The following is a 25,488-nucleotide window of genomic DNA, read 5'->3' as shown; positions in this document are numbered from 1 at the left end:
CTATAGCTTTCTGTGACCCCCTACTAATTTATAACCATCCTTTGGATTTTTCTTCTCTACCACTTCCATATCTTCCTCCAACTACTCTTCATAGCGAATTGCTTGATATCTTTCCAGCTTTCAAGAAGCTCACATCTGGTGATACTTGAACCTTGAGTATGGCTTGGCACACTCAAGGTTCTGAACTGGATATCATCATTCTTCTCTTCCTTGGTGATTCCCTTCTTCTGTCTGTTTGTCAGGATAATTCAGAACTTTTTTTTGGCTGTTGCAGTATAAGCCTCAGGCTTCCTTGCACCATATGGCTAATAATAATAATAATAATAATAATAATAATAATAATAATAAGGATGTTACACCTCTTCCAAAAATGCATGACATTTGTTGCTTCCTATCCATCAGTAGCAGCAATAGCCTAAGCTATAGTTCTCAAAGAATACTGCTTGAAGTTGAAAATGATTATAAGCTAGAGTAGGGAAGTGGTGTTTGGGGGAGATGGAACACTGCTATAATTTGACGGCAAGAATCCATATTATGAGGAGGAGGGTGACTAGGAGCACTGATGAGAAAGAATAAATTCTAAATTGGTAATTCTAAACTACATTCTTCTCCAAAACATTTTCTAGTTCCAATAAAAAAACAGTGCTGGAAAAGTGTTGCAGTAACCAATATACTTTCTCGTTCAATTTCAAAGTTACTGGAAGTGAACACAAAAATATTCTTCGCACTGAGAGAAAAAAAAAAAAAGAAAAGACATTTCCCATTTCACTTTTCCAACTCCTCTAGCAGTTTATTTAGCTCTTCCTTTAATTTATTTAATTACACTAACCACCCCCACAACACCAGATAGAAATTTGTTCCAAAAATCAATCACCCTCTGGTTGAAGACAAATTTCTGCACATCCAACATGTAACCATCCTTTCACAATTTGAATTTATACACTCTCATGGATGAAGTTTGAACAAGAGGAAAGATTCCATCAATACTGAGCTTACTCAATCCATTCAAGACCTTAAACACCTCAACACTGCAATTTGCAAAACTAAAGCCTCTCCTGGTAAGAACACCCTTTGGAAGGGTGTTCTTACATAAATACCCAATTTCCTAAAATGAGGCTACCGGATCTGTATGCAGTATTCAAGATTTGGCCTAACCATTACGTTACGCCTGATAGCCCAGTGGTCAGGAGCGAGAGTGCATAGCACACTTTCCTTGAGTGGACCGGGATTCAAGCCCATGACTACTAAATACGATAAAAATTTGTATTGACGATTTATTGTAAACTTTACTGACTTGGTTGTCAATAGAGTTTACACTTGCTCACAGAGTTTATACTTGCCGGAGTATAAACAGAAAAAAAAATATTTATTTATTTATTATACAAAGAGATAATCACCACCCTGTCCTTGCTGGCACAATTCATGTATATCATTGACAAAACCCCATGAGTTCTGGCAGAATTTCTGTACTAATCAAAGAACTTCATATATGATTGCACAATTAATCCAGGTCTTTGTCATTCCCCAATACCCTGAGTGTGGTACCACACAACTAGTAAGTTAATCTTGGATTACTGTTCCCCATATGAAGTACCTTGCATTTTTCACCATTAAACTTCAATTGCCACTTCTCAGCTGATCTGTATGCTACTGCAACCTTGTTGCAGTAGCATACCCTCCTTACTGCCATTAACCACCCTTCCAACCTTCATATCATCTGCAAATTTAGACATTAAGCCTGACATGCCTACATCAATATCATTAATAAATACAGAAAGCAACAACTCCCCAAGCACTGAGCCCTGGAGGACTCTGTTAAAAAAATTAGTCCAAGAAGAGCAGTGACCACTGAAAATCATTCTCTGTCTTCTACCACACAAAACCATACCTTTATCCATAGCAGCAACATTCCCTTAATGCCACACTGCTCTAATATGTATGGTAACCTTTTAGCATTAGCATTAACAGTGGCAAATGATGCTGGTTTGTCGGATTTCTATTTTAATCGCACAAAAGTGACTAAGGCTATGGTGCACTACGACTAAGCCATAAAAATACAAATGAATAAAAGATATATTGTAACCTTACAGAAATGTTACAACTCAAAAACGGTAAATACATAAAACTGAGAAAAACACTGTGACTAAAAATAAATGCTCAATTCTATATATATCAGTAAATATTAATAGTTTGTAAAAATTTAAAAACATCTGACATGTGGTCATTGTCTGATAAAATCTGATTGAGTGTATAAGGCTCAGTCAGATGGGTAAAAGCGGTAAAACGCATAACATTAAGATCTGGGCATTCTATTAAAATATGTTTCATGGATAAAACTGTGTCACAGGACTCACACATAGGAGGGTCATCAGCCCTCAGCAAATACGAATGTGTCAGATGACTGTCCTATGCAGGTCCGGGCAAGACCAACTTCCTCTTTTTGATTCCTGCACAGACTAGACTGCCATGGTTCAATTACAGGCTTTATATCATGTAATTTGTTTGCAGTCTGTCTATCCCATGAATCCTGCCACTGGAAGTGAATCTTTTTGTGTATTATTTGCCTGTAGTCTGTATTGGCCTAACAGACTACAGGCAACTGACAGGCAACAATTATTTGTGGGAATTGCTGCTTTAGCTGCAGTGTTAGCCAAATCATTTCCTTTAATCCCAATGAGGCTGGGAATCCAGCAGAAGTGGATGTTGCCTTCACATTCATGGAGAGAATAGATCTTGTGCTGAATATGAGACAGAATTGGGTGAGAGTTGTATCTCACCAAAAATAAAGCCAGTACGACACTCAAAGAATCAGAATATAGAATGAACTGTTGGTACTAGCATTTATTAATGTGATCCAAAGCTAACTCTATAGCGTGCAGCTCTGCAGTAAATATGCTGCATCCAGGGAGAATTTTCTCTGATATAGTGGTGTCTGTAAAGACAGCAGCAGATCCTACATATGATTCCGACTTCGAGCCATCTGTGTAAACTGCCATGAAGTCAGAATGTTCAGCTCAGTGTGCTGAATAGAGCTGCAGGTAGACAGACGATGGAGTATCTGACTTTCCCCAGTTTTTAAGGGAAAAGTCGCATGTTGTGGGAATTGCTGATTTAGCTGCAGTGTTAGCCAAATCATTTCCTTTAATCCCAATGAGGCTGGGAATCCAGCAGGGTGGAATGGGCTGTTTTGGTATTTCGGCAACCTTGTCTACCACGATTTCAAGTTCTCTGAGTAGCTCTTGGACCACGAATACCAAAAGGATGATTGGCAGTCTGGCGGGTGTTGTATAAACTTTCCCCTTGTGGCTCAAAACAGATGGCCAAATAAGATGATCTGGCAGGTATTTCAGTTTTAAAGCATACTTTAGAGACAACTGCTTACGTCAAAGCGATAATGGTGGTTCATATGCTTCGACGTATAGGCTCTGGACAGGAGACGTTCGACATGCTCCAGTAGCAATACAGAGAGCATGATGATGGACAGGATCCAGCCATCGGAGTACACTGTCCCTGGCTGAATTATATACCAGGGATCCATAATCTAGTCTGGATCATACAAGTGCACAAGAAATGTGCAGTAGAGTGCATTGGTCCTCACCCCAAGGTGTAGAGGACAGGGAGTGGAGAATATTAAGGCCTCTTGTGCACTTTGTATGGTGTTGGTGAATATGTTCCTGAAAGGTCAACTTTTTATCAAAACGAGTCCCAAGAATTTTATGTCTGATACTACTGGAATAGCATTTTGTCCAAGCTTTAATTCAGGTTCAGGATGAAGATTATGCTTATGATAAAAGTGTATGTCTGTGGCGAGAACCTGAATCCATTAGCAAGTGGCCAGGAATTAAGGCGATTAATGGCTTGTTGCAGTTGTCTTTCAATAACCCTCATGTTGCACAACTGAGAAAATATGCTAAAGTCATCAACATAGAGGGTGCTGTTTACAGTTCGAGGAAGTTGTTCTGTGATGGAATTTATTTTGATGGCAAAAAGCGTGACACTTAATAATGATCCTTGCTGTACTCCCTCCTCCTGGCAAAATGGACGAGAGAGTAAGGATCCTACAAGAACTTGTAAAGACTGTCTGGCTAGAAAGTTTTTAATAAAAATGGGGAGATGCCCTCTAAGACCGAGGTCATGCAAATCTTTTAATATGCCAAATCTCTAAGTTGTGTCATATGCTTTCTCCGTGTCAAAGAATACAGACACAAGATGTTCATGTTTTAGGAAAGCATCCTGGATGGATGTTTCCAGTCTAATAAGATGGTCCAGAGTGGATCGGTTTCTTTGGAAGCTGCACTGAACACTGGAGAGAAGGTGGTTTGTTTCTAAATACCATATTAAACAAAAAGTAACCATTCTCTCCAGGATTTTGCACAGACAGTTAGTCAGAGCAATGAGACGATAATTAGTTCTTTTCTGGCTTCACAAAAGCAAGGACAATTGCCATGCACTAGTCATTTGAAATTGTTCTTCCTCATGTGATGGTCTGAGCAAGATGCCGCAATTTGTTTTACAAAGACAATATTCTGTGTCTTCGTAAAACATCCTTTCATTCCCTTGATCAAGCCTTTCTTTGCACCCATATTCCAGCAGATCTCCATCTTTCTGTATGCACTACTCAAGATGTGGCCTGATCACTGTCTTATACAATGGGGTAATCATCTGATTATCCCTACTAGCAAAATTCATGTATATCACTGACAAAACCCATAAGCTGTCCTGGCAGCCTGTCTGCATTGCTCAGAGAACTTCATATATGACTATGCAATTACACCCAGGTGTTTTTCATTTTCCACTACCCAGAGTGTATTACCACACAGTTGGTACATTACACTGGGGGTTACTGTTACCCGTATAAGTACTTAGGATTTATCGATGTTAAACTTCAATTGCCATTTCTTGGACCATCTGCCTAACTCTTCGAGATCCTGTTACCATAGCATACTGTCATTACAGTCATTAACCAACCTGCCAACCTTTGTATCATCTGCAAACTTGGACATTAAGCCTGATATGCCTTTATCAATAGCATTGATAAATATAGAAAACAACAATGGGCCCAACACCAAACCCTGAGGACTCTGATAATAACATTAGTCCATGAAGAGCAATGTCTATTGATTACCACTCTCTGATTTTCCCACTCAACCTTCACTTTATCCACAGCAGCAACTTGCCCTTAATGCCACACTACTCCAATTTGTACAGCAGTCTTTTATTATTATTATTCTTGTAGCTGTTATATTATTTCTCCCTGAATGGGGAATTCCACTCCGTGACGGGTACAGCTACCAAGTACACAGGGTGGTTGTAATGTCTGGTGTTACTGTCGATCAAGGAAATCTTTGACTATCCTACAGGTGTTCAGAATTGCAACTTTCTGGAGTTCCTTGTAGGTGTTCTCTGGGAGACCTATTGCTGCTAGGCTGCTATGTAGAGTCTTTGGTACCATACCGGTTGTTGACACAATGATTGGGATGGTTGATACTTTTTGCACATACCACATCTCCTTGATTTCATGTCTCAGGTTCGTGTACTTCCTAATTCTTTCCTCATGGGTTTTCTGGACATTGCTAGTGTTCAGCACAACTATGTCAATCAGGTAGGTAGCCTTTTCCATCTTGTCCACAAGGGTTATGTCCGGTCTGTTGTGCGGGATGGTCTTATCCGTTATTATGGCATGGTCCCAGTACAGCTTGTGGGTTCAGGTCTCTAGTACTGCCTGGGGTTCGTATTTGTAGTATGGTACACTTTCTTTGGTCAACTGGTATTTCCTCGCTATCTTATGATGTATTATCGTGGCTACCTGGTCGTGTCAACACATCACCTTGCACCCCCGCGGTGATGTGTTGGATCGTTTCTGAGGCCAGGTGGCATCGTCAAAATGTGTCATCTGACATTCTGGGCTCCTTTGCAATGTATTTTCTATAGTTTCTGGTGTTGATTACCTGGTCTTGGATGGCCAGCATGAATCCTTCAGTCTCGGAGAAGAGCGTCCCGCTTGTGAGCCATGCATTGGAAGCAATGTTATCGATGTGATCTTGATGGAGGTCATTGTAGTGTCTGCCATGGAGTGTCTTCTTTGCCCATCTTCGATGGGTTTCTGTTGGGTTTGGCGGGAGGGGTTTCCTCGCTTAGGTTGAGTGGGGTATACCACTTATCTATCTTCCTTATGGCCTGGTGGAGTGGTGCTGTGTTGTTCTCAAGGTAATCCTTCAGGTTAGCTATCGCTGTTTTCTGTTGTTCTGTCAGGTCTATCAGGCCTCTTCCTCCCTCTTTCCGAGGTATTGTTATTCTCTCCACTGCTGACTTCGGTTGTGGTGTTGGCAACTCTTGGTCATCATTGTCCTTGTCTTTCGCATGATATCTTCTAGTTAGTCCAATCTATGACCCCGAATGTGTATGTTATTACTGGAGCTGCATAGGTGTTTATGGCTTTAACTGTGTTCCCTCCATTCAATTTGCTTTCAAAAGGCTTCTGAGTCTCTGATGATATTTTTCGGTCAGGCACTTCTTGATTTCCTTGTGTTCCAACTGCTCAGCCTGCATCATCCCTAAGTACTTGTAGGTCTCTCCTTCTGTCATAGCTTCAATCTCTTTACGAGTCAGCAGCTGGTAGTGTGGGTCTTGCATTTTTCCAGACCAAATTCCATCCTGATGTCCTTGCTGAATCCTTTGCTGATCCGGAGTAGTTGCTGGAGTTGCTTCTCGGTTGCCTCGTAGAGTTTGATATCATCCATGTACATCAGGTGGGTGAGGGTGTACAGGTTCTTTCTTCCTTCTTTGAGGTTATATCCATACTTCCTGCCATTGAACATAGTGGATAGTGGGTTGAGTGCTAGACAGAACCATAGGCTCAGAGCATCTCCCTGAAAGATTCCTCTTCTAATGGGGATTGGCCTGGTTGTGATGTTCTCGACCTTAATGGTGGTACTCCATTTCGCCATTGTTGCTCCTAGGAAGTTTGTCACTTTCGGATTGACATTGTAGTTCTTCAGGGTGTCTATTAGCCAGTTATGAGGTACGGAGTCGAAGGCCTTGCAGTAATCGATGTAGTCTGTGTATAGGTTGTGATGCTTCTTGAAGGCTTGCTCCATAACTGCAGCATCTATGGTTAATTGCTCCTTGCATCCTTTGCTCCTCCACTTGCATCCTTTCTGTTGTTTGGCCATTATGTTCTGACTCCCTAAGTGGTCTGATATCTTCTTAGTTATGCAGCTGGTGAGGATCTTGTACATCGTTGGGAGGCATGTGATTGGCCTGTATTTCACCAGGTTTCTTGTATCTTCATCTTTAGGCTTCAGTTATGCGACTCCTTCAGTGAGAAACTTCGGGATTGTCTCCGGGTGCCTTATCATTCGAGTGAACTGCTGTGCTAGGTGCTTGTGTGTGCAGGTGATCTTCTTGTGCCAGTAACTGTGGATGCTATTATTATTATTAGCTATACGGTGCAAGGAAGCCTGAGGCTTATGTTGCACTAGTCAAAAAAAAATTCTCGGGTTACCCTGTGTGTGAGAGAGAGAGAGAGAGAGAGAGAGAGAGAGAGAGAGAGGAGATGTAGAAGGGAATCACCAAGAAAGAGAAGAATGATGATAACGAGCTCAGGATCCTGGGTGTGCCAAGCCCATACTCACCAGATGTGAGCCGCAACACTATCAAAAGCTTTCTCGAAATCCAAGTAGATATGATATCAAAATTACTTTTTGCATTTAGTTCCTTTGCGACCACATCACAGTATCCAATCAGATTAGTCAAATGGGATTTCCCTTTAACAAATCTATGCTGTGCCTGAAGTATAACTGTTGTTGTTGTTATTTGGTTTTTAGGAGCATTAGCAACTAAGGCCATATTGCTCAGGGGATATGCGGTGGTCATTCCTTGACCTTTCCACATCCTCCATATTTGGTGGTCACGGGCTCGAACCCCAGTCCAATCAAGAAGAGTGTGCTACGCACTACTGCTCCTGCCCATCTGGCTACGGAGGTGCTGAAGTATAACTGTGACCTTGTCTAGATGATCTTGCATTACTTCTTTTACCAGTGACTCCATTATTTTCCCTGGAACAGAAATTAAACTAACAGGTCTGTAATGAATCATGTCATCCTTTGATCCCCTTTGTGAATTGGGGATACATCCGCACATCTTCAGTGCACAGAGACACTCCAATTCCAAAGATGCTCTCATAATTATGGCTAAAGGTTTGCTTATTTCCTTCCCTGCCTCTCATAATACATTAATTAAATAGATCTCATGCACTCCAGGTTGTTTTCATATGCACAACAGTATCAAAAGCTTCTCTGAAATCTAATTATATGGTGTTAAAATTATTTTTTGCTTCCAAATCCATTATTACTGTATCATAGTATCCAATCAGACTGGTCAGCCAAGATCATCTCTTAATAAACCCTTACTATGACTCAGTATGACTGCCTGTCTAGACGGTCTTGAATTACTTCTTTACTCAGTGACTTCATTGTTTTCCCTGAAACACAAGTCAAGCTAAAGTCTGTAATTACTCATGTCTCCCTTTGATCTCTCTCTCTCTCTTTGTGAATTGGGGATACATTTGCACATCACTAGTCAATAGAGACCTCCTTTGAATCCAGGTATTCTCTCATAATCTAGCTAAAAGTTTGTCACCTCTTTTGCTACTGCCTTTAATATAATTGGACAGATCCCATCCACCCAAGATACCTTTTTATGTTTCACTTGAACAATTTCTCCTACACTTTCTTCTCAGTTATCACAAAATCATTCAGCTCACCACCAGAATTTGATTCACATCTGGCATCCACATCCTTAAAAAATTGCTCATGTGCGATTGTAAATGCAAAATACCCATTCAATTTGTCAGCTACCTGATCATCAAAAATTAATCCAGTCATATCTAGTGGACCAAGTGGACCAATATTTGCTACTGTTTACAAATGTAAAGAAGCTATTTCTGCTAGTTTTCTTTGCATTCTTTGTCAGAAATGTCACACAATCTGCCTCAGCATGCCTAACCTCCTTTATGACTTGAGTGCAGACTAGATTATACCTACTGTAGAGATCTCCACAACCTGACAATTTATATGCGTCTCATGCATTTTTCTTCATTGTCACAAGTTTTATCTGATATCCATTAAGATCTATGCTATATTTCTTTGTTGGTATAAAAAGCTTAGTAGCTTCTACGATAACATCCATGCTGTCTACTTAGAATTTACTGTTGCCAACTTCATCATTTGGTCCAATTGCATAAAATTTAAAAACTGTCAGTCACCTTCATGAAAGCAAAATCCCTTTCCCTTGCCTTTGACGGTAATTACATCTTTGCATCACATCAATATATTATGATCACAGCCACCTAGTGGGTCTTTTATCAGAGATTCTTAAGGCAATGAACATCTCTTCTGATAGTCAGATCAAGAGTATTGCTTTCTCTTGTTGTCTGTCTAACATGCTGATATAGGAAACACTCAACTAATAAATTCACAGAAGTCTTGCTACTGTGTGAATGACCAAACCACAAGGTTCAGTCAATATCTGGAAAGTTAAAATTCCTCATTACAAGACATAAGGGCAAGTTGCTGCAATGGATGAAAGGATGGTTGAGTGAGAGAAGACAGAGAGTGGTAATCAATGAACACTGACCTTCGTGGACTAATGTTATTAGTGGAGTCACCCAGGGTTCAGTGTTGGGTCCATTGTTGCTTTCTATATTTATCAATGATATTAATGAAGACATATCAAGCGTAATGTCCAAGTTTGCAGATGATACAAAGGTTGGAAGGGTGGTTAATGACAGGAAGATAGTATGCTACTGCAACAGGATCTAGAAAGGTTAAACAGATGGGCTGAGAAATGGCAACTGAAATTTAACACTAACAAATGCAAAGTACTGCACATCGGTGCAGTAATCCCAGAGTAACATGCCAACTGTGTTGTACTACACTCAGAGTAGTGGAAAATGAAAAAGACCTGGAGAGGAAAAATTGTGCAGTCAGATATGAAGTTCTCTGAGCAATGTAGACAGGCTGCCACGGCAGCTCATGGGGTTTTGTACAGGAATAATAATATACAGGAATTTTGATAGCTGGGATAAGGAGGTGATTATCTCATTGTATAAGGCAGTAGTTCCCAATCTTTTGTCACCCAAGTTACACCTTTAGTTAAAAGATGCATATTCGTGGCACATCTAAATAGTCATTGCTACTCAGTGAAATTTTTCATAACTTTGTAGCATACTTGAGAAGGGTTGCAGCACACCAAAGTGCCAAGGCATACTGGTTGGGAACCACTGGTATAAGGCAATGGTCAGACCACATCTTGAATATTGCATACAGGTCTGGTGGTGGTGGTGGTTGTTGTTTGGTTTTTGGGAGCATTAGCAACTAAGGCCATATTGCTCCAGGGATATGCGGTGGCCATTCCCTGACCTTTCTGCATCCTCCGTATTTGGTAGTGACGGACTCGAACCCCTGTCCAATCAAGAATCGTGTGTTACGCACTGCTGCTCCTGCCCACCTGGCTACGGAGGTGCCCTACAGGTCTGGTAGGCTCATTTTAGGAATAATGTAGAACTGTTGGAATGAGTATGGGGAGGGGCAATAAGTGGTGTGGTGAGTTCAACAAAGGGGTGATGTTATCAAGAAAGGCTTCAGTTCTACAAATTGCAGCTTCTGGAGATTAGGCACCTGTCAGGTAATCTTATCGAGGTCTTCGATAAGATTACCTGACAGGTAATCTTATCGAGGTCTTCAAGGCTTTGAATGGATTGAGCAAGTTCAATGCTGATGGGATTCTTCCTCTTGCTCGGGGTACACAGATGCGGGGACACAAATTAAAATTGAAGAAGGACAATTGCAGAATAGGTGTGAGGAAGTTTGCCATTAGCCAGCGCATGGTTGCTTGCTGGAACAGACTTCATTCTGTGTTGTGGAAGTTGGTAACTTAAATAAATTCATGGAAGAACTAGACAAATTATTGGAGGGAATAAATAAGTGAAATGAGAAGTGTTTTTTCTTTTCCTTTCTTTTTTTTTTGACTGATGCTGTACAAGCTTGCTTTTTTTGCATCATTTGCTACTACTCATGCTAATGAAAGAAAGCAAGCTTATATAGAATTAGCCAAAAACAAAAACAAAAAAAAGAGACTTCTCATTTCACCTATTCATATTACTATGATATAATAAAATCCAAGTATATGACATCAAATATTAATTTTGATGTCATATACTTGGATTTCAGGAAAGCTTTTAATACTGTAACATACTTTTAATACTGCTGTATAAATTGGATTTTAATACTGCTGTATAAAATAAAATAAATTTTAATACTGCTGTATAAAATAAAATAAATTTTAATACTGCTGTATAAAATAAAATAAATTTTAATACTGCTGTATAAATTTAATACTTTTAATACTGCTGTATAAATTGGAGCACTGTGGCATTAAGGGCAAGTAACTCCCATGGAAAAAGCATGGTTCAGTGGTTATTAATGGACACTGCTCTTCGTGGACTAAATTTATTAGCTGAGTTCTCCTCCCCCCCCCCCCAAGGTTTAGCGCTAGTCCCATTATTGTTTCTATATTTTTTAATGATTTTGATGAAGGTATATCGGGTTTAATGTTCAAGTTTGTAGATGATACAAAGGTTGGCAGGGTGATTAATGACAGTAATCAAGGTAAGCTAATGCAAGAAAATCTTGAAGATTGGGCAGATGGGTTCAAAAATGATTGAAGTTTAATATTGCAAAATGCAAACCATTGAAGAGTTGTGGTGGTGCTGAGAACTTTATGGAAATCAAGGCAAGGAACAAAATTAATAAAATGTACAGGAAGTGTCTCAGTTTCTCTTGAATTTCTCTAATAGACCCCCAATACAACAATTAAGAAAATTATTATTTAGAATAGTAAAAAGAACTGCATAGAAATGCTATAAAGTTTTTATTTAGTTACACAGGTTTCATAACACCATCCTCATAATCAGAAACTCTCCACTATGAAGGAACTCAAATATTAAAACTTTATAGCTATTCTATTCAATTACTTTTAATATCCTAGTTAAAAATTCTCTCAATTTCCATTTTTGACTGCTATTTTCTGAAATAATCAAACTTGGTCAATGTTTCTTTCCTTCAACTGGCTGCAACAGTAAATAATGTCACCTATCTTGTATGTAAACTTCCACACAGTCATATTATTTGCTCTCTGAGGAAGGTATTTTATAAAGTTCAGTATCTAAGTTCAGAGCCAGTCCTGCACATGTTCTTGAACAGTTAAGGAATAATATAGGACTCATAAGATGTTCAGGAAACATTCCAGTGGAGAAAGAAGCTAACTGATGTCATTACCTTAATGATCATGTAGCAATCATTTATCAAAAACTATTTTTATATAAAAATGTTTTTGTTTTTTTTTTATAAATGGTTTTACTATAACTGTGTACAGATAAACCACTTTTCTATACGCATCTGTGGTATCACAGGTTTCCAATATTCCTTCACAGCTGCAGACATTACTGCCATCTTATGTGAGTATATAGAACTTGTTCTTATTACAATAATAATCACTACTTTCGATTTATAAGTTTTAAAATTTGTTTTCTTCATTAATTAGTATGCAGTACATTAAACTCAATAAATTACATAAAGAAAAAAATTTTAAAATAAAATTAAACTTACAGATGCCCAGGCCAGCTACTAGTTTCTTCACAACAGCAGGGGGGACACAATTAGGATACATAGGTTCAACAACATATTCAGCAAAAGTCAGTAACATAATAGACACAGCTGCAGGCTTTATTAAAAGGGAACACATCCACGAATAAAGAAATGCAGGAACATCACCTGCCCTGCCCATACCACCAAAAGCCTTTAGAAAATAGGCATACTCACCACCAGACATTGGGATGGATGTGCCAAGCTCAGCATAACACAGAGCACCTGAAAAAGATTACCATTTGATTTATACTAAAATTTATCAGTTATATTTACTATGTACTCTGAAATTCAATCATAAAAGTGAAAAGTAAAAAAAAAAAATCCAAATAAGCTGAAATGGAAAAGTGAAGGTGTGATTCATCTGTTATAGAAGCTAATAAAACTAATAAAATGTTACAAAAATTATCAATGTAATTTAAATAATTTAGCCCCTCTACTTACGTGAAGTGTTAATAAAAATCTTAAAATGTCAAGAATTATAGCAGTTTATATTCAATGTCATTCATCTCTTGATTCCAAAGGATTATATCATATGATCCTTTGGAATCAAGAGATGAATGACATTGAATATTATTAATGCTACACTGCACTGCTACTCCAATCATAGATTTCACACGATTAGCTGTGTGATGTAGGTGATATTACCGTTCACTAAATGCAACTGAAGCTGGGTATTGTCCCATCCCTTCGATAATAGAAACAGTATTCGCCATATAGTGCAAGGAAGCCACAGGCTTTTGAAGCACTAGCAAAAAAAAAATAAATAAAATAACAAGTAGTTAAGAAAATACAAATTATATGCTGCAATGAAGTTGAACTTTGAATTTATTTAAACTGTCAGCCAACTACCTGCGAGGACAACCTGTTCCAGCAATCAATGACTCACTGGCTAAAAGAAAAGTCTACAATCTAATCTAAACCTCACCTGCTGCAATTTGAATTTATGGGCCTAGTTCTAGAATTCCTTATTACAATGAAAATTCCACCTTAATTCATTTTACTAACCACTCTCAGAGCCTTTATAAACCTCAACCAGGTCACCTCTGGGGTGCCTGGTTGCCAAGCTCTGTAGCTCACATAATCAGTCTTTCCTCGTATGTCACCCTCACCCTTTTTGCTGATCTCACTATGTGAGATGTCCATCTTTGGACCCTTTCAAGGATCTCATGTCTTTTTTCAGATGAGGTCTCTCTAGTTGAACACAGTATTCCAAATGTGGTCTTACAATTTCCTTATACAGTGGGATTATGTTCTCCCTATCTCTACAGGATAACATTCAATAAATCATCGATAGAACTCCATGGGTTTTCATGGCTGCCTGTTTACATTGCTCAGAAAACTTCATATTTGAAGTTTTCTGAGCTTCATACCCTGCTAAGTGTATAATTTAGTTTGGGGTTGCTATTGGCCAAGTGTAAGGCCTTGCATTTTGCTGCACTAAAAGAGATCCACTTTTCTGACCACTCTTGAAGCCTGTTCAATCCTCCTGTTCAATCTTCCATTATGAGAATTTTGGACTCATTTTAAAATGAGTCCAAAATTCTCATAATGGAAAGCTCATGAGTGAAAGGGACTATTAAAGCAAAATCAATAAATGAATCAAGTAAACACAAAACAAGTAAAAATTACACAATACTGTCTACTGGCAGAAAATATTGATAAGATGATTCAAGTGTTATTATAATGAAATGTTGTTATAAAAGATATACCTGTATATATTTCTCACAAGTAAAGAAGCATTTTCTTTTTGTTCCAACAAAACATTCTTGAAATCTCGGTTAGTAGTTACCAACACTGGGCATTTGGACATTTCTGATGTGTTTTTCCACATCAGAAATAAAAAAAAATTAAAATCATTTAAATATTAAATACTTTTTATTTAATTGTCCAACATTTCTTCAAGAAAGTCATCAATAAAAATGAAACTGTCATAACATTTCTGGAAATCCATACAAACCAATTAAAACAAATAAAGAAAACATTAAAATCAAGAATTATAAAAGAGTTAATGCTCTACTGAAAAACAGTCAGATTGGTAGGAGTACAGATACAGTACTTTCTTTCATGGAGTAATGACACCAAAACCAAGCAACAACAGTAACTAGACATGTGTCTGAGTTAAGAAAAAATCAGGAAGTCACGTAACCATTTCCACTGTATATGCATATTTATTTCCACTGTATATGCATAAACTGTGATAAGGCAAAGAAGCAAAACATAAACTAAAGCACTGATTAAAATAAACATCATTTTTTCTATGTATTAATATATGTCTGGTCAGGACTTCATAAAAGTGATTGGTTTGGTTTGGATTTTATTGGCACATTAGCATCCAAGGCTATAATGTGCCAAAACCAGGTCATATAAAACCAAACAGTTAAGCTTTCAGTAACCTATAAAATTAGGTAACTATGTCCAGATATATAACAATACTGATATAAAAAGGTACAAGATATATAACAATAAAGAAATAACAGTAAAATTGTAAAAGTTAAATGTGATTAAAGAGGTTTAGCGATTTTAAACAGGTAAAAACAGCAGATACATGCTGATTGTCAGATAAAATCTGACTGAGTATATATGGCTCAGCAAGTTGACTAAAAGGAGTAAAATATAAACCACTTATTTTCAGACACAGGTCTAGCTGATAATGTGGACACTTGGTTAAAATATGAATAATGGTTAAAACAGTGCCACAATTCTCACTCATATCACAGTCATCTGCACTTAGCAGAAAAGCATGCATAAGATGATTATGTCCTATGCAGAGGCGAGCTAGAACAACTTCCTCTCTGTGGTTCTTGTGCACTCTAGACTGTCGCAGTTTAATTACATCTGCTATATCTTTATCTGATAGTTTGTTCTTGGTTTGCCCATGCCAAGATTGGTGCAACTGGGAAAATATTTTGGAATGTATCATATACTTTTAGTCTGTATAGGGGACTAACAGGCTATGACTGTTCTGAGATTGTGATGATCTGGCTGCGGCATCTGCCAGATCATTTGATCATTACCTCTGATCCCAATGTGGCTTTTTGTAGTAGTAGATGCATGGCATGTGATGCAGGAAAGCAAGCTTATGTACCATCAGCCAAAAAAAAAAAAAAAACCCGATTTCACACATCCATTCACTCTAAACATTTGTCCAGTTCTTGAATTTATTTAAGTTATCAACTTCCACAATGACAGATGGAAGTTTGTTACACTAACCAACCACCCGCTCGCTGGCTAAAGGCAAATTTCCATACATCTATTTTATAACTGTCTTTCCTCAGTTTGAATTTATGCTCCCCTCAGGTTCATAATCTGAGCAAGACGAAGAATCCCATCAGAACTGAGCCTGCTCAAACCATTCAAGGCCTTATCAAATCACATCGCAGGTGCCTAATCTCACTTAAGCCTTTCTTCATAAGATCACCCTTTCGTTCCCTTCACCAATCTTGTTGCCCTTCTCTGTACTCGCTCAAGCAAATCTACATACTTCCTAAAATGAGGCCTCCAGACCTGTATGCAGTATTCAAGGTGTGGCCTGACCATTGCCTTATACAAAGGGATAATCACTTCCTTTTCCCTACTAGCAAAATTCCTGTATAATCAGGGGTCCCCAAACTTTTAGAGAAGTGGGCCACATATGAATTTTTGGAATATTTGGCAGGCCGGAGAAAATTCCTAATTACTGAAAACTACATTCTATGCATAACTTTAATGTTATGCAAAGAAACAAATTTTATACCTACCTATATCTACAGATTCAAAAATAAATTGATGGATATGTAATATAAAATACACCAGTTTGTTCATATCAGATTTTAATTGTTACTTATTTATTGTAATAATCACAAAAATATGTCAGTAATACAACAAAAATTAATTATCACTTATTTATTGTACTAATCACAAAAATACAGTCAGTAAAACAACAAAGTTATAATTAATGCGATGAATATGGTTGTAGAGAGTGACTAAGTTTCATCATATCGAGTTTTAAGGTACTAGTTTCATTTCTTAAAAAGTCACGTAAATGCGGATCAGTTAGACATGATCGTATTTTTTATTTTATATATTTCATTTTTGAAAAGGTCTGCTCACATATACATGTACTTTCAAAAATTTTTAATTTTTGGATAATTTGACTCAGATAATGTTGAATAAAATTGAATTAGATTTTCACTTTTAAATATTATCTTCTGTGCATCATTAGATTGAAGATCTACCAACTCTAATTGTAAATTCTCACCAACATCGTTGACCGGTATGTCAAATGGATTTTGAAAAAGTTCAAACACCTTTTGAATTATTTTTAAAATCAGAAAATCTAGCCAAAAAATTTTACTGCATCAAACTAATGTTTTTAACAAACTTTTCAGTGGAAAAATTACAGCTAGGCATATTTTTAGATAAATTATTGCAGCATGGAAAATGTGAAAAAATAATTCCGAAGTTTGTTATTTGGAGCATTAGCAACTAAGGCCATATTGCTCCGGGGATATGCGGTGGTCATTCCTGGACCTTTTTGCATCCTCCGTATTTGGTGGTCATGGGCTCGAACTCTGGTCTAATCAAGAAGCATGTGCTACGCACTGCTGCTCTTGCCCACCTGGCTACGGAGGTGCCCAATTTCGAAGTAGTTGACTTTTAAATAACTCCAGTTTTGTTTAAAATGCTTTGACATTATAATACGATTAATTGACAAGTTTGTCTAGTCCTTGTAGTTTCACATTAAGAAAATTCAGGTGTTCACATATATCAGTTCAAATGGCAAGGTTCCACAACCATTTGAGATCTGACAGTTCCGGAACAGGTTTCAATTTATCATTCATAAATAGATCTATTTCAATCTTAAGTTCAAAAAATCGCTTCATTACATTACTGTGACTCAACCATCATACTCCAGTGTACTACAACAATTCACCATATTCAGCCTCAATAGTTTCAAGAAAATTTTTGAATTGCCGATGATTTAGACCAGGCTTGTAAATAAAATTTACTTTTGATATTACAGCTGACATGACTGAATCTACACCCAAACATTTTCCGCACAAAGGCTGCTGGTGAATTATGCAATTAAATTGCATTGGTTTTTTAATATTTTTACTCTCAAGATATTTATGAAGCTGACCCATGAACACAATTTTAGTACTGGCCATAGTTTTAGCACCATCCATCATAACCACTGATAACAAATCTCATTCAATTTGAGGCCATCAGTTGCTTCTGACACACTCAAAAATATATTTTCACCTGTTGCATCTTTCAAGCTTTTTAATGCAACTAGCTCTTCAGTTTCTGCACAATTTTGATTTACACCTTGGACATAAATCAGTAATTGAACTGTATGGCTTGTACCTTCACTCCCATCAATTGCTGCTGAAAAATATCTGAATTCACAAACTTTATCTACGAGTTAATTTTGAACATCTGCTCCTAATTCTTCTCATTTACAGTTGATGAAGATAAACTTACACATGCAAAATTATTTTCTTTCTCAGGACACACTTCTGCAATTGCCAAACAAATTAGTTTTACAATAGACCCAACACTGAGCCCTGGGGGACTCCACTAATAATATTAGTCCATGAAGAGCAGCGTCTATTGATTACCACTCTCTGTCTTCTCCCACTCAACCACCCTATTATCCATAATAGCAACTTACCCTTAATACCATACTACTCCAATTTTTACAGTAGTCTTCCATGTTCAACGGTGTCAAGAGCTTTATTGAAATCCAAGTATATGATATCAAAATCACTTTTTGCATCCAATTCCTTTCTAACCACATCATAATATCCAATCAAATTTGTCAGACAAGACTTTCCCTTAACAAACCCAGGCTGTGTCTATATTATTACTGCAGTCTTGTCTAGATGATCCTGCAATACATCTTTAACCAGTGACTCCATTATTTTCCCTGGAACAGAAGTTAAACTAACTGTTCTGTAATTACTCGTGTCAGCCTTAGATCCACCTTTGTGAACTGGGGATACATTTTCCAATTTCCAGTGAGTGGGGACTTCCCCTGAGTCCAAGGATGCTCTCATAATTATGGCTAAGGGTTTGCTTACTTCCTTTGCAGTCTCCTTTAATATAACTGGATAGATCCCATCCACCCCAGGTGCCTTTCTTATGTTTATCTTCAACAATTTCTCCTCCACTTTGCTCTCAATTATTACAAAATCATTGTTAAGCAGCCTGTTACAGTTTTATAAACTTCTGGCATTTTTCTCCCTTAATAACTTCTCATGTGTGAATGTAGATGCAAAATACTCATTCAGATCATCAGCTATCTGAGCAGGATCAACAACATTTTGACCATCGATATCAAGCGGACTAATCTGATTCATTCCCTTCCTTTTAGAATTAAAGAAGTCCTTGCTGTTTTTCTTAGCATCCTTTGCCAAAGATTTATCATAATCTGCCTTTGCTTGCCTAACTTCCTTTGTGACTTCATTACAGATTAGCTTATATCTATCATAGGCTTCTGTGTTGCCTAATAATTTATATGCATCCCATGCATTTTTCTTCTCTGCCAAGAGTCTCATTAGTTCATCTGACATCCATTGAGGTCTAAACCTTGAAGTATTTCTTAATTGGTATGAAAAGCCTAGTAGCTTCCCCGATTACTTCCTTGAATGTTTCCCATTTAGAATTTCCTGTTGGTAACATCATCAGATGGTCTCACTGTATACAATTTAAAAACTGTCAGAGACCACTGTAGTCACCTTTATGGAAGCATAAACCCTTCCCTTACAACTGATGGTAGTAATATTTTTAAGTAAATCCCACATTGGTACACTGTGATCATTGCCACCCAGCGGTTCCTTTAACTGCAAATTTTTAATGCATGAATAATCACTACTGATAACCAAATCAAGAGCATTACTCTCTCTGGTTGCCTCTCAAACATGCTACTGCAGAAAACGATCATCCAATAAATTCACAAAATTCTTGTTAGTGTGCAAGTGACCAAATCACAAGTTCCAGTCAATATCCAGGAAGTTAAATCCCTCATTATTAGACATTTTGATTTACTGGCCCACCCTATTTCTCTATACAGTTGTTTGTTGTACTCCTCAGAGTCATTAGGCCTATAACACACTCCTACTCTTATTTTTGCTTTTCCACCTTACATCACACCAAACTGATTCAACTTTGCACTGACCATCTATGTCAACTGAATGCACTTCCTTAGATTTTGTGTGTTTCTTAATTAACAGCATAACCCCTCCTCCCTTCCTATCCTGTCTATCCCTTCTGTACACATTGTACTCACCAAATTCCAATTCTGCCTGCTTATATCAGCGTGACATCATGTCTCTGATATTCCAACAATATTCGTCTTTGATGTCTTGACTAGCACTTCAAATTCATCAAATTTATTTAGTATACTCCTAGCATTGGTGTACATGCACTTGTTCTTATTCTTAGATACCCTAATACAGCCCACGCATTTATTTGTTTCATGATGACTCCCACCTGTTCCTGAAAACCCAAGCACCCCGCCCTCTAATCTAATAGAAGCAATGCAAGAATCACTTGCACCTCTGCCTGCGGCTACTGTTAATCTTTTATTCTGTGAATCCCAAGCTGGCAGTTTTCCAGCCCACCTAACACTGCCTCAATAGCATCATGCAGATGATTGTGATCCAGCAGAACTGGATGTCAAGACTTGATTCATAAAGAGAGTATAGCTTCTGCTGAATTCTGAACATGAATGGATGAGGATTATATCTCATCATTGATAGAGCCTGTAATGTACTTAAATAATCTGTATATACTATACACCTTTGATAATTATTAGTTTTAATATGGTCTAAGGCTAGCTCTATAGCATTTCTAAGGCTAGCTCTATAGCATATTGTTGTTGTTTTGTTGTTGTTATTTGGTTTTTAGGAGCATTAGCAACTAAGGCCATATTGCTCCAGGATATGTGGTGGTGGTCATTCCCTGACCTTTCCACATCCTCCGTATTTGGTGGTGACGGGCTCGAACCCCGGTCTAATCAAGAAGCGTGTGCTACGCACTGCTGCTCCTTCCCACCTGGCTATGGAGGCGCCTCTCTATAGCATACAACTCTGCAGTGTATACTGCATTCGTAGGGAATCTTCTCAGATAATGTACTGTCTGAGACAACTACACTAAGTCCCACGGATGATTCTGATTTTGAGCCATTAGTGAGGACAGGCAGGAAATCAGAGTAAGCAGATCGATGGAAAGCATAAAGTTGTAAGCAGACAGATGATGTTCTGGCTTTTCCTGCATTATGAATGGAGAAGTCGCATGGTGGAAGTTGAGCATGCCAAGGTGGAACGAGTTCCTCGTGACTTGGCAACATTGTAATATTCAGCTGTCTGAGCAGCTCTTGGACATGAATACCAAAGGTACGGTTGGCAGTCTGACGAGTGTTATATAGCTTTTCCCTTTGTGGCTCAAAAATGGATGTCCACATGGAGTGATCTGACAGGGATTTCATTTTAAAGGTATATTTTAGTGACAATTGCATTCATTGTATAAACTCTAGACAGGTTATGTTTGAAATGCTCCAGTAGCAATACGGATGGCTTGGTGGTGAACTGAGTTTAGCCACGATAGTATGCTGTCTCTAGCAGATGCATACACTTGGGACCCATAGTCTAGTTAAGATTGGACCAGCACATGATAGAGGCAGAGTAAAGAATGTCGGTTTGCTCCCCATTATTAGATGAGTTGAACGAAGGAGGTTCAGTCCAATCGTGTACTTGATACTGAGTTGACGGATTTGTGGAAGAAATGTCAATTTACTATCGAATACAAGCTCCAAGAATTTTGTCTCGGGTACTACTGGAATGATTGTTTGTCTGAGCTTTAATTCTGGTTCAGAGTGAAGATTTTGTTTGTGGAAAAAGTGAATGCAGTTTTCTGAGATAAAAACCTGAAACCATTAGCCTTTTCCCACAAGTTGATGTGGTCAATGGTATTCTGCAATTGTTTTTTGATAACCCACACGTTGCATGATGAACAGATGGTAAAGTTATCAATGAAGAGGGCACTGTTTACAGTTGGAGGAAGTTGCAAAAAAGGGTAACACTTAGAACTAACCTTTGGGGATCTCCTCCTTTGGCGGAAAGGTTGAGAGAGAAAGAGCAGACCCCCACATGAACTTAGAATGAGCAGTTCAATAAGAAATTTTTAATAAAAAGGGATAGATGACCCCTAAAACCAAGATTATAGATATCTCTTAAACTTCCAAATCCCCAAGCCGTGTTGTACGCTTTTTCAATATCAAAGAAAATTGACACCACGTACTCGCGTTTGAGGAAAGAAGCTTGGATAAATATTTCTTATTAAATGGTCAAGCATTGACCTGTTCCTTCGGAAGCCACATTGTACTTTGGAAAGGAGGTCATTTGCTTCTAAATACCAAATAAGGCACACATTGACCATCCTTTCCTTGCACAAGCAGCTTGTCAGAACAATTGGGTGGTAATTGTTTGGAAATTTTCCAAGCCAGGAAAGGAATGGGAAAGGCAAGCACCTTATGCTAGGTGTCCGGAAACTGGTCTTCAAGGTAGATTCTGTTGAATAAACAGAGCAACCGATCCATATATTCAGATGAAAGATGTTTGATCATCTCATAATGGATGTCATCTGGCTCAACAGCACTCGCATGGGATAGAGATAGTGCCACTTTCAATTCACATTCTGCGAAAGGATGATTGTACATCTTCCAGTTATTAGAAGGTAGTTGCAAATGCTGCATTTCAGCTTTTTGTTTCAGGGCCAGAACCTCATGGAGTGAGATGCTTTGGAAGACACTTTAGCAAATGTTAGCAACTGCGGTTAGGTCTGTAATTGTACATCCATCATACGCTACATCTAAGGATAGATGTAGCATATGATGTGTATCTGCCATTCATTTTCTAGACTTTGTCCCAAACGAGCTTCGGTGATGCTGTCTGGTTGATGGAAGATGTGAAACAGATCCAAAGTTCCTTTTGATTCTGACGTCTAATGTAATGTGCTTTTCCTCATGCATGAGCAAAAGGCAATGGTCAGCCCACACGTTGAGTACTGTATACAGGTCTGGAGGCTTCATTTTAAGAAGGATGTAGAGCTGTTGGAATGAGTACAGAGAAGGGCAACAAGATTAGTAAATGGAAGAAAGGCTCAAGTTTTGCAAATTACAATGTCTGGAGACTAGGCACCTGCGTGGTGATCTGATTGAGGTGTATAAAGCCTTGAATGGTTTGAGCATGCTCAATGCTGACGAGATTCTTCCTCTTGCTCAGAATAATTGCCCGAGAGGGCATAAATTCAAATAAAGAGACACAAGTATTTGACACGAGACTTTAATAGCATCATATATTTGATAAGATGCCAATCAGACTGTACAGCATGTTACATAGGAAGCAAAATTACACAGCAAAATTTGGCACTTCCAAGACATCTAATACATGTGCATATTATCACTTCTAACAGTTTCAAAACCAACCAAACACATACAGAACTCACACAACTAACTCACAGAAGTAGCAGGAGTTCTCATGCCAAGATATGGAATAGACAGAGAGTGGTAATCAATGGACACTGCTCATTGTGGACTAATGTTATTAGTGGAGTCCCTCAGGGTTCAGTATTGGGTCCATTATTGTTTTCTGTATTTATAAATGATATTGATGATGGTATATCGGGCTTAATGTCCAAGTTTGCAGACGATACAAAGGTTGGCAGGGTTGTCAAGGACACTACTGACACTATGCTGCTGCAACAGGATCTGGAAAGGTTGAGCAGATGGGCTGAGAGGTGGCAAATGAAGTTTAACATTGATAAATGTAAAGTACTACACATGGGAAACAGCAACCCCAGAGCAACGTATCAACTCTGTGGTACTACACTGACAGTGGTAGAGAATGAAAGGGACTTGGGGGTGGTTGTGCAGGCAGATATGAAGTTCTCTGAGCAGTGCAGACGGGCTGCAAGAGTAGCTCATGGAGTATTGTCAGTGATATACAGGAATTTTTCCAGCAGGGATAAGGAGGTGATTATTCCATTGTATAAGGCGATGGTCAGGCCACACCTAGAGTACTGTATTCAGGTCTGGAGGCCTCATTTCAAGAAGGATGTAGAGCTGCTGGAACGAGTACAGAGAAGGGCAACAAGATTAGTGAATGGAACAAAGGGGTGCTCTTACGAAGAAAGGCTTAAGTTTTGCAAATTACAGTGTCTGGAGACTAGGCACCAGCGAGGTGATCTGATAGAGGTGTATAAAGCCTTGAATGGTTTAAGCATGCTCAATGCTGATGGGATTCTTCCTCTAGCTCAGAAAAATCACCTGAGAGGGCATAAATTCAAATTGAGGAAAGACAGATGTAGGATAGACGTGCGGAAATTTGCCTTTAGCCAGCGGGTGGTTGGTTGGTGGAACAGACTTCCATCCCTTGTGGTGGAGGTTGATAGCCTAAATAAGTTTAAGGCTCAGCTGGACAGGTATTTTGAACGAACAGAGGGGTGAAGTGGAAGTGGGTTTTTTTTTTTTTTTTTTTGGCTGATGCTGCATAAGCTTGCTTTCTTGCATCAAATGCCTCTACTAATGCTAATGCTAATGCTAATAATTCTTTGCATAGCCCTAGGAGTCCTGTTTGACACCACATAATCAAACGATGTCAAATCAGGACTGCTAGGTGGCCACGGAATTGGATCTCACCTGCCAATCCACCTTCATGAAATGTTACATTAAAAGCATCAATAAGGATTGCTGAGAAGTGTGATAGTGGTTACATTGTTTGAGAGGCCATATTCTTCTAATTGAGGAAAAATAAAATTTTCTGGCATGTCCAGTTAAATTTCTCCATTAATTGTGCTTTCCACAAAGAAAAATGGCACAAAGATATGATCACACATTAATTCACACCAAACATTCACCTTGGGGCTATCATGAATATGTTTATTAACCATAAGAGGATTTTATACTCCTCATATCTAGCAGTTATGACGATTTATGCATTCACTGATGTGAAACATGACTTCATCACTGAACATGGTGGTTCTTAAGAAATTTGATTCATCATCAATACGATTTAACAGAAAATTTGCATATTCAGCATGCTATGGCTTGTCAAAATGCTGAAAAAGTTGGACTTTGTATTGCATGCAGTCTAAGTCTTTTAGATAACTGATCATGCATTATTGATTTTAGAACTCGTAATTTTAAACTGCAACAATGCGTTTCTCTTTTAAAACACTACCTGTTTCTTCAAACTGACAAAACAATCTTCTGATGTTATTCTCAATGGGAGGATCTTTATTAATTTCATGTCTAGATGTGCATTGCATAGTAACAATTGATTGAGAAGTTGAGTGAGGTTATGAAGACAGAAGATACTTATTGTCACTAGACCTGAATTTCTGTAGATTGTAATTTTCAGGAAATACATGCGAAGTATACAGGTTTTCATCAAAAAAAAAATTATTCTTTATTTGAATTTTGGGGTCAGGGTGTAGTGCATGTTATTTACAGAAGTAATGGCAGTAGATTTTTGCTCAGATATTCAGTATGGCTTTCAAAATCCATTTTGCAGAATCCAACATTCTAGTTAATTTATTTATTACCAATTGAAGTTGTCTTTCTATGGCACTCAAATTTTAAGAGTTACAGGTTAAAATCATCTTCATACACGTATACTTCATGCTCCAGTTGTCTCTGGTCATGCTGCTTACTCTGATTGCAGATAATGTTGCACTGTGAATGGACCATTGTGGTCTAGTCTACCACATGTATAGATGAGATGAACATGTATAGATGATA

General features: G+C 38.2%; 1 protein-coding gene across 4 annotated transcripts in view; it reads right to left on the bottom strand.

The window, feature by feature from the left end:
- The window catches only part of LOC150079052 (uncharacterized), a 577,353-nt gene that overhangs the window by 389,128 nt on the left and 162,737 nt on the right, over window positions 1-25,488 (bottom strand). For all 4 annotated transcript variants that reach the window (XM_090382803.1, XM_090382804.1, XM_090382802.1 and 1 more), the window contains one exon: window positions 12,669-12,929. In XM_090382803.1, coding sequence (XP_090238929.1) covers window positions 12,669-12,929 — 261 coding nt within the window. The remainder of the gene's footprint in view (window positions 1-12,668; window positions 12,930-25,488) is intronic.

Source organism: Mastigoproctus giganteus, chromosome 10 (genome assembly GCF_048544385.1).
Source record: "Mastigoproctus giganteus isolate SK-2022 chromosome 10, ASM4854438v1, whole genome shotgun sequence".
NCBI classification, from domain to species: domain Eukaryota; kingdom Metazoa; phylum Arthropoda; class Arachnida; order Uropygi; family Thelyphonidae; genus Mastigoproctus; species Mastigoproctus giganteus.
The sequence above is the reverse complement of the archived record's forward strand: the minus strand, read 5'-3'. Positions and strand labels throughout refer to the sequence as shown.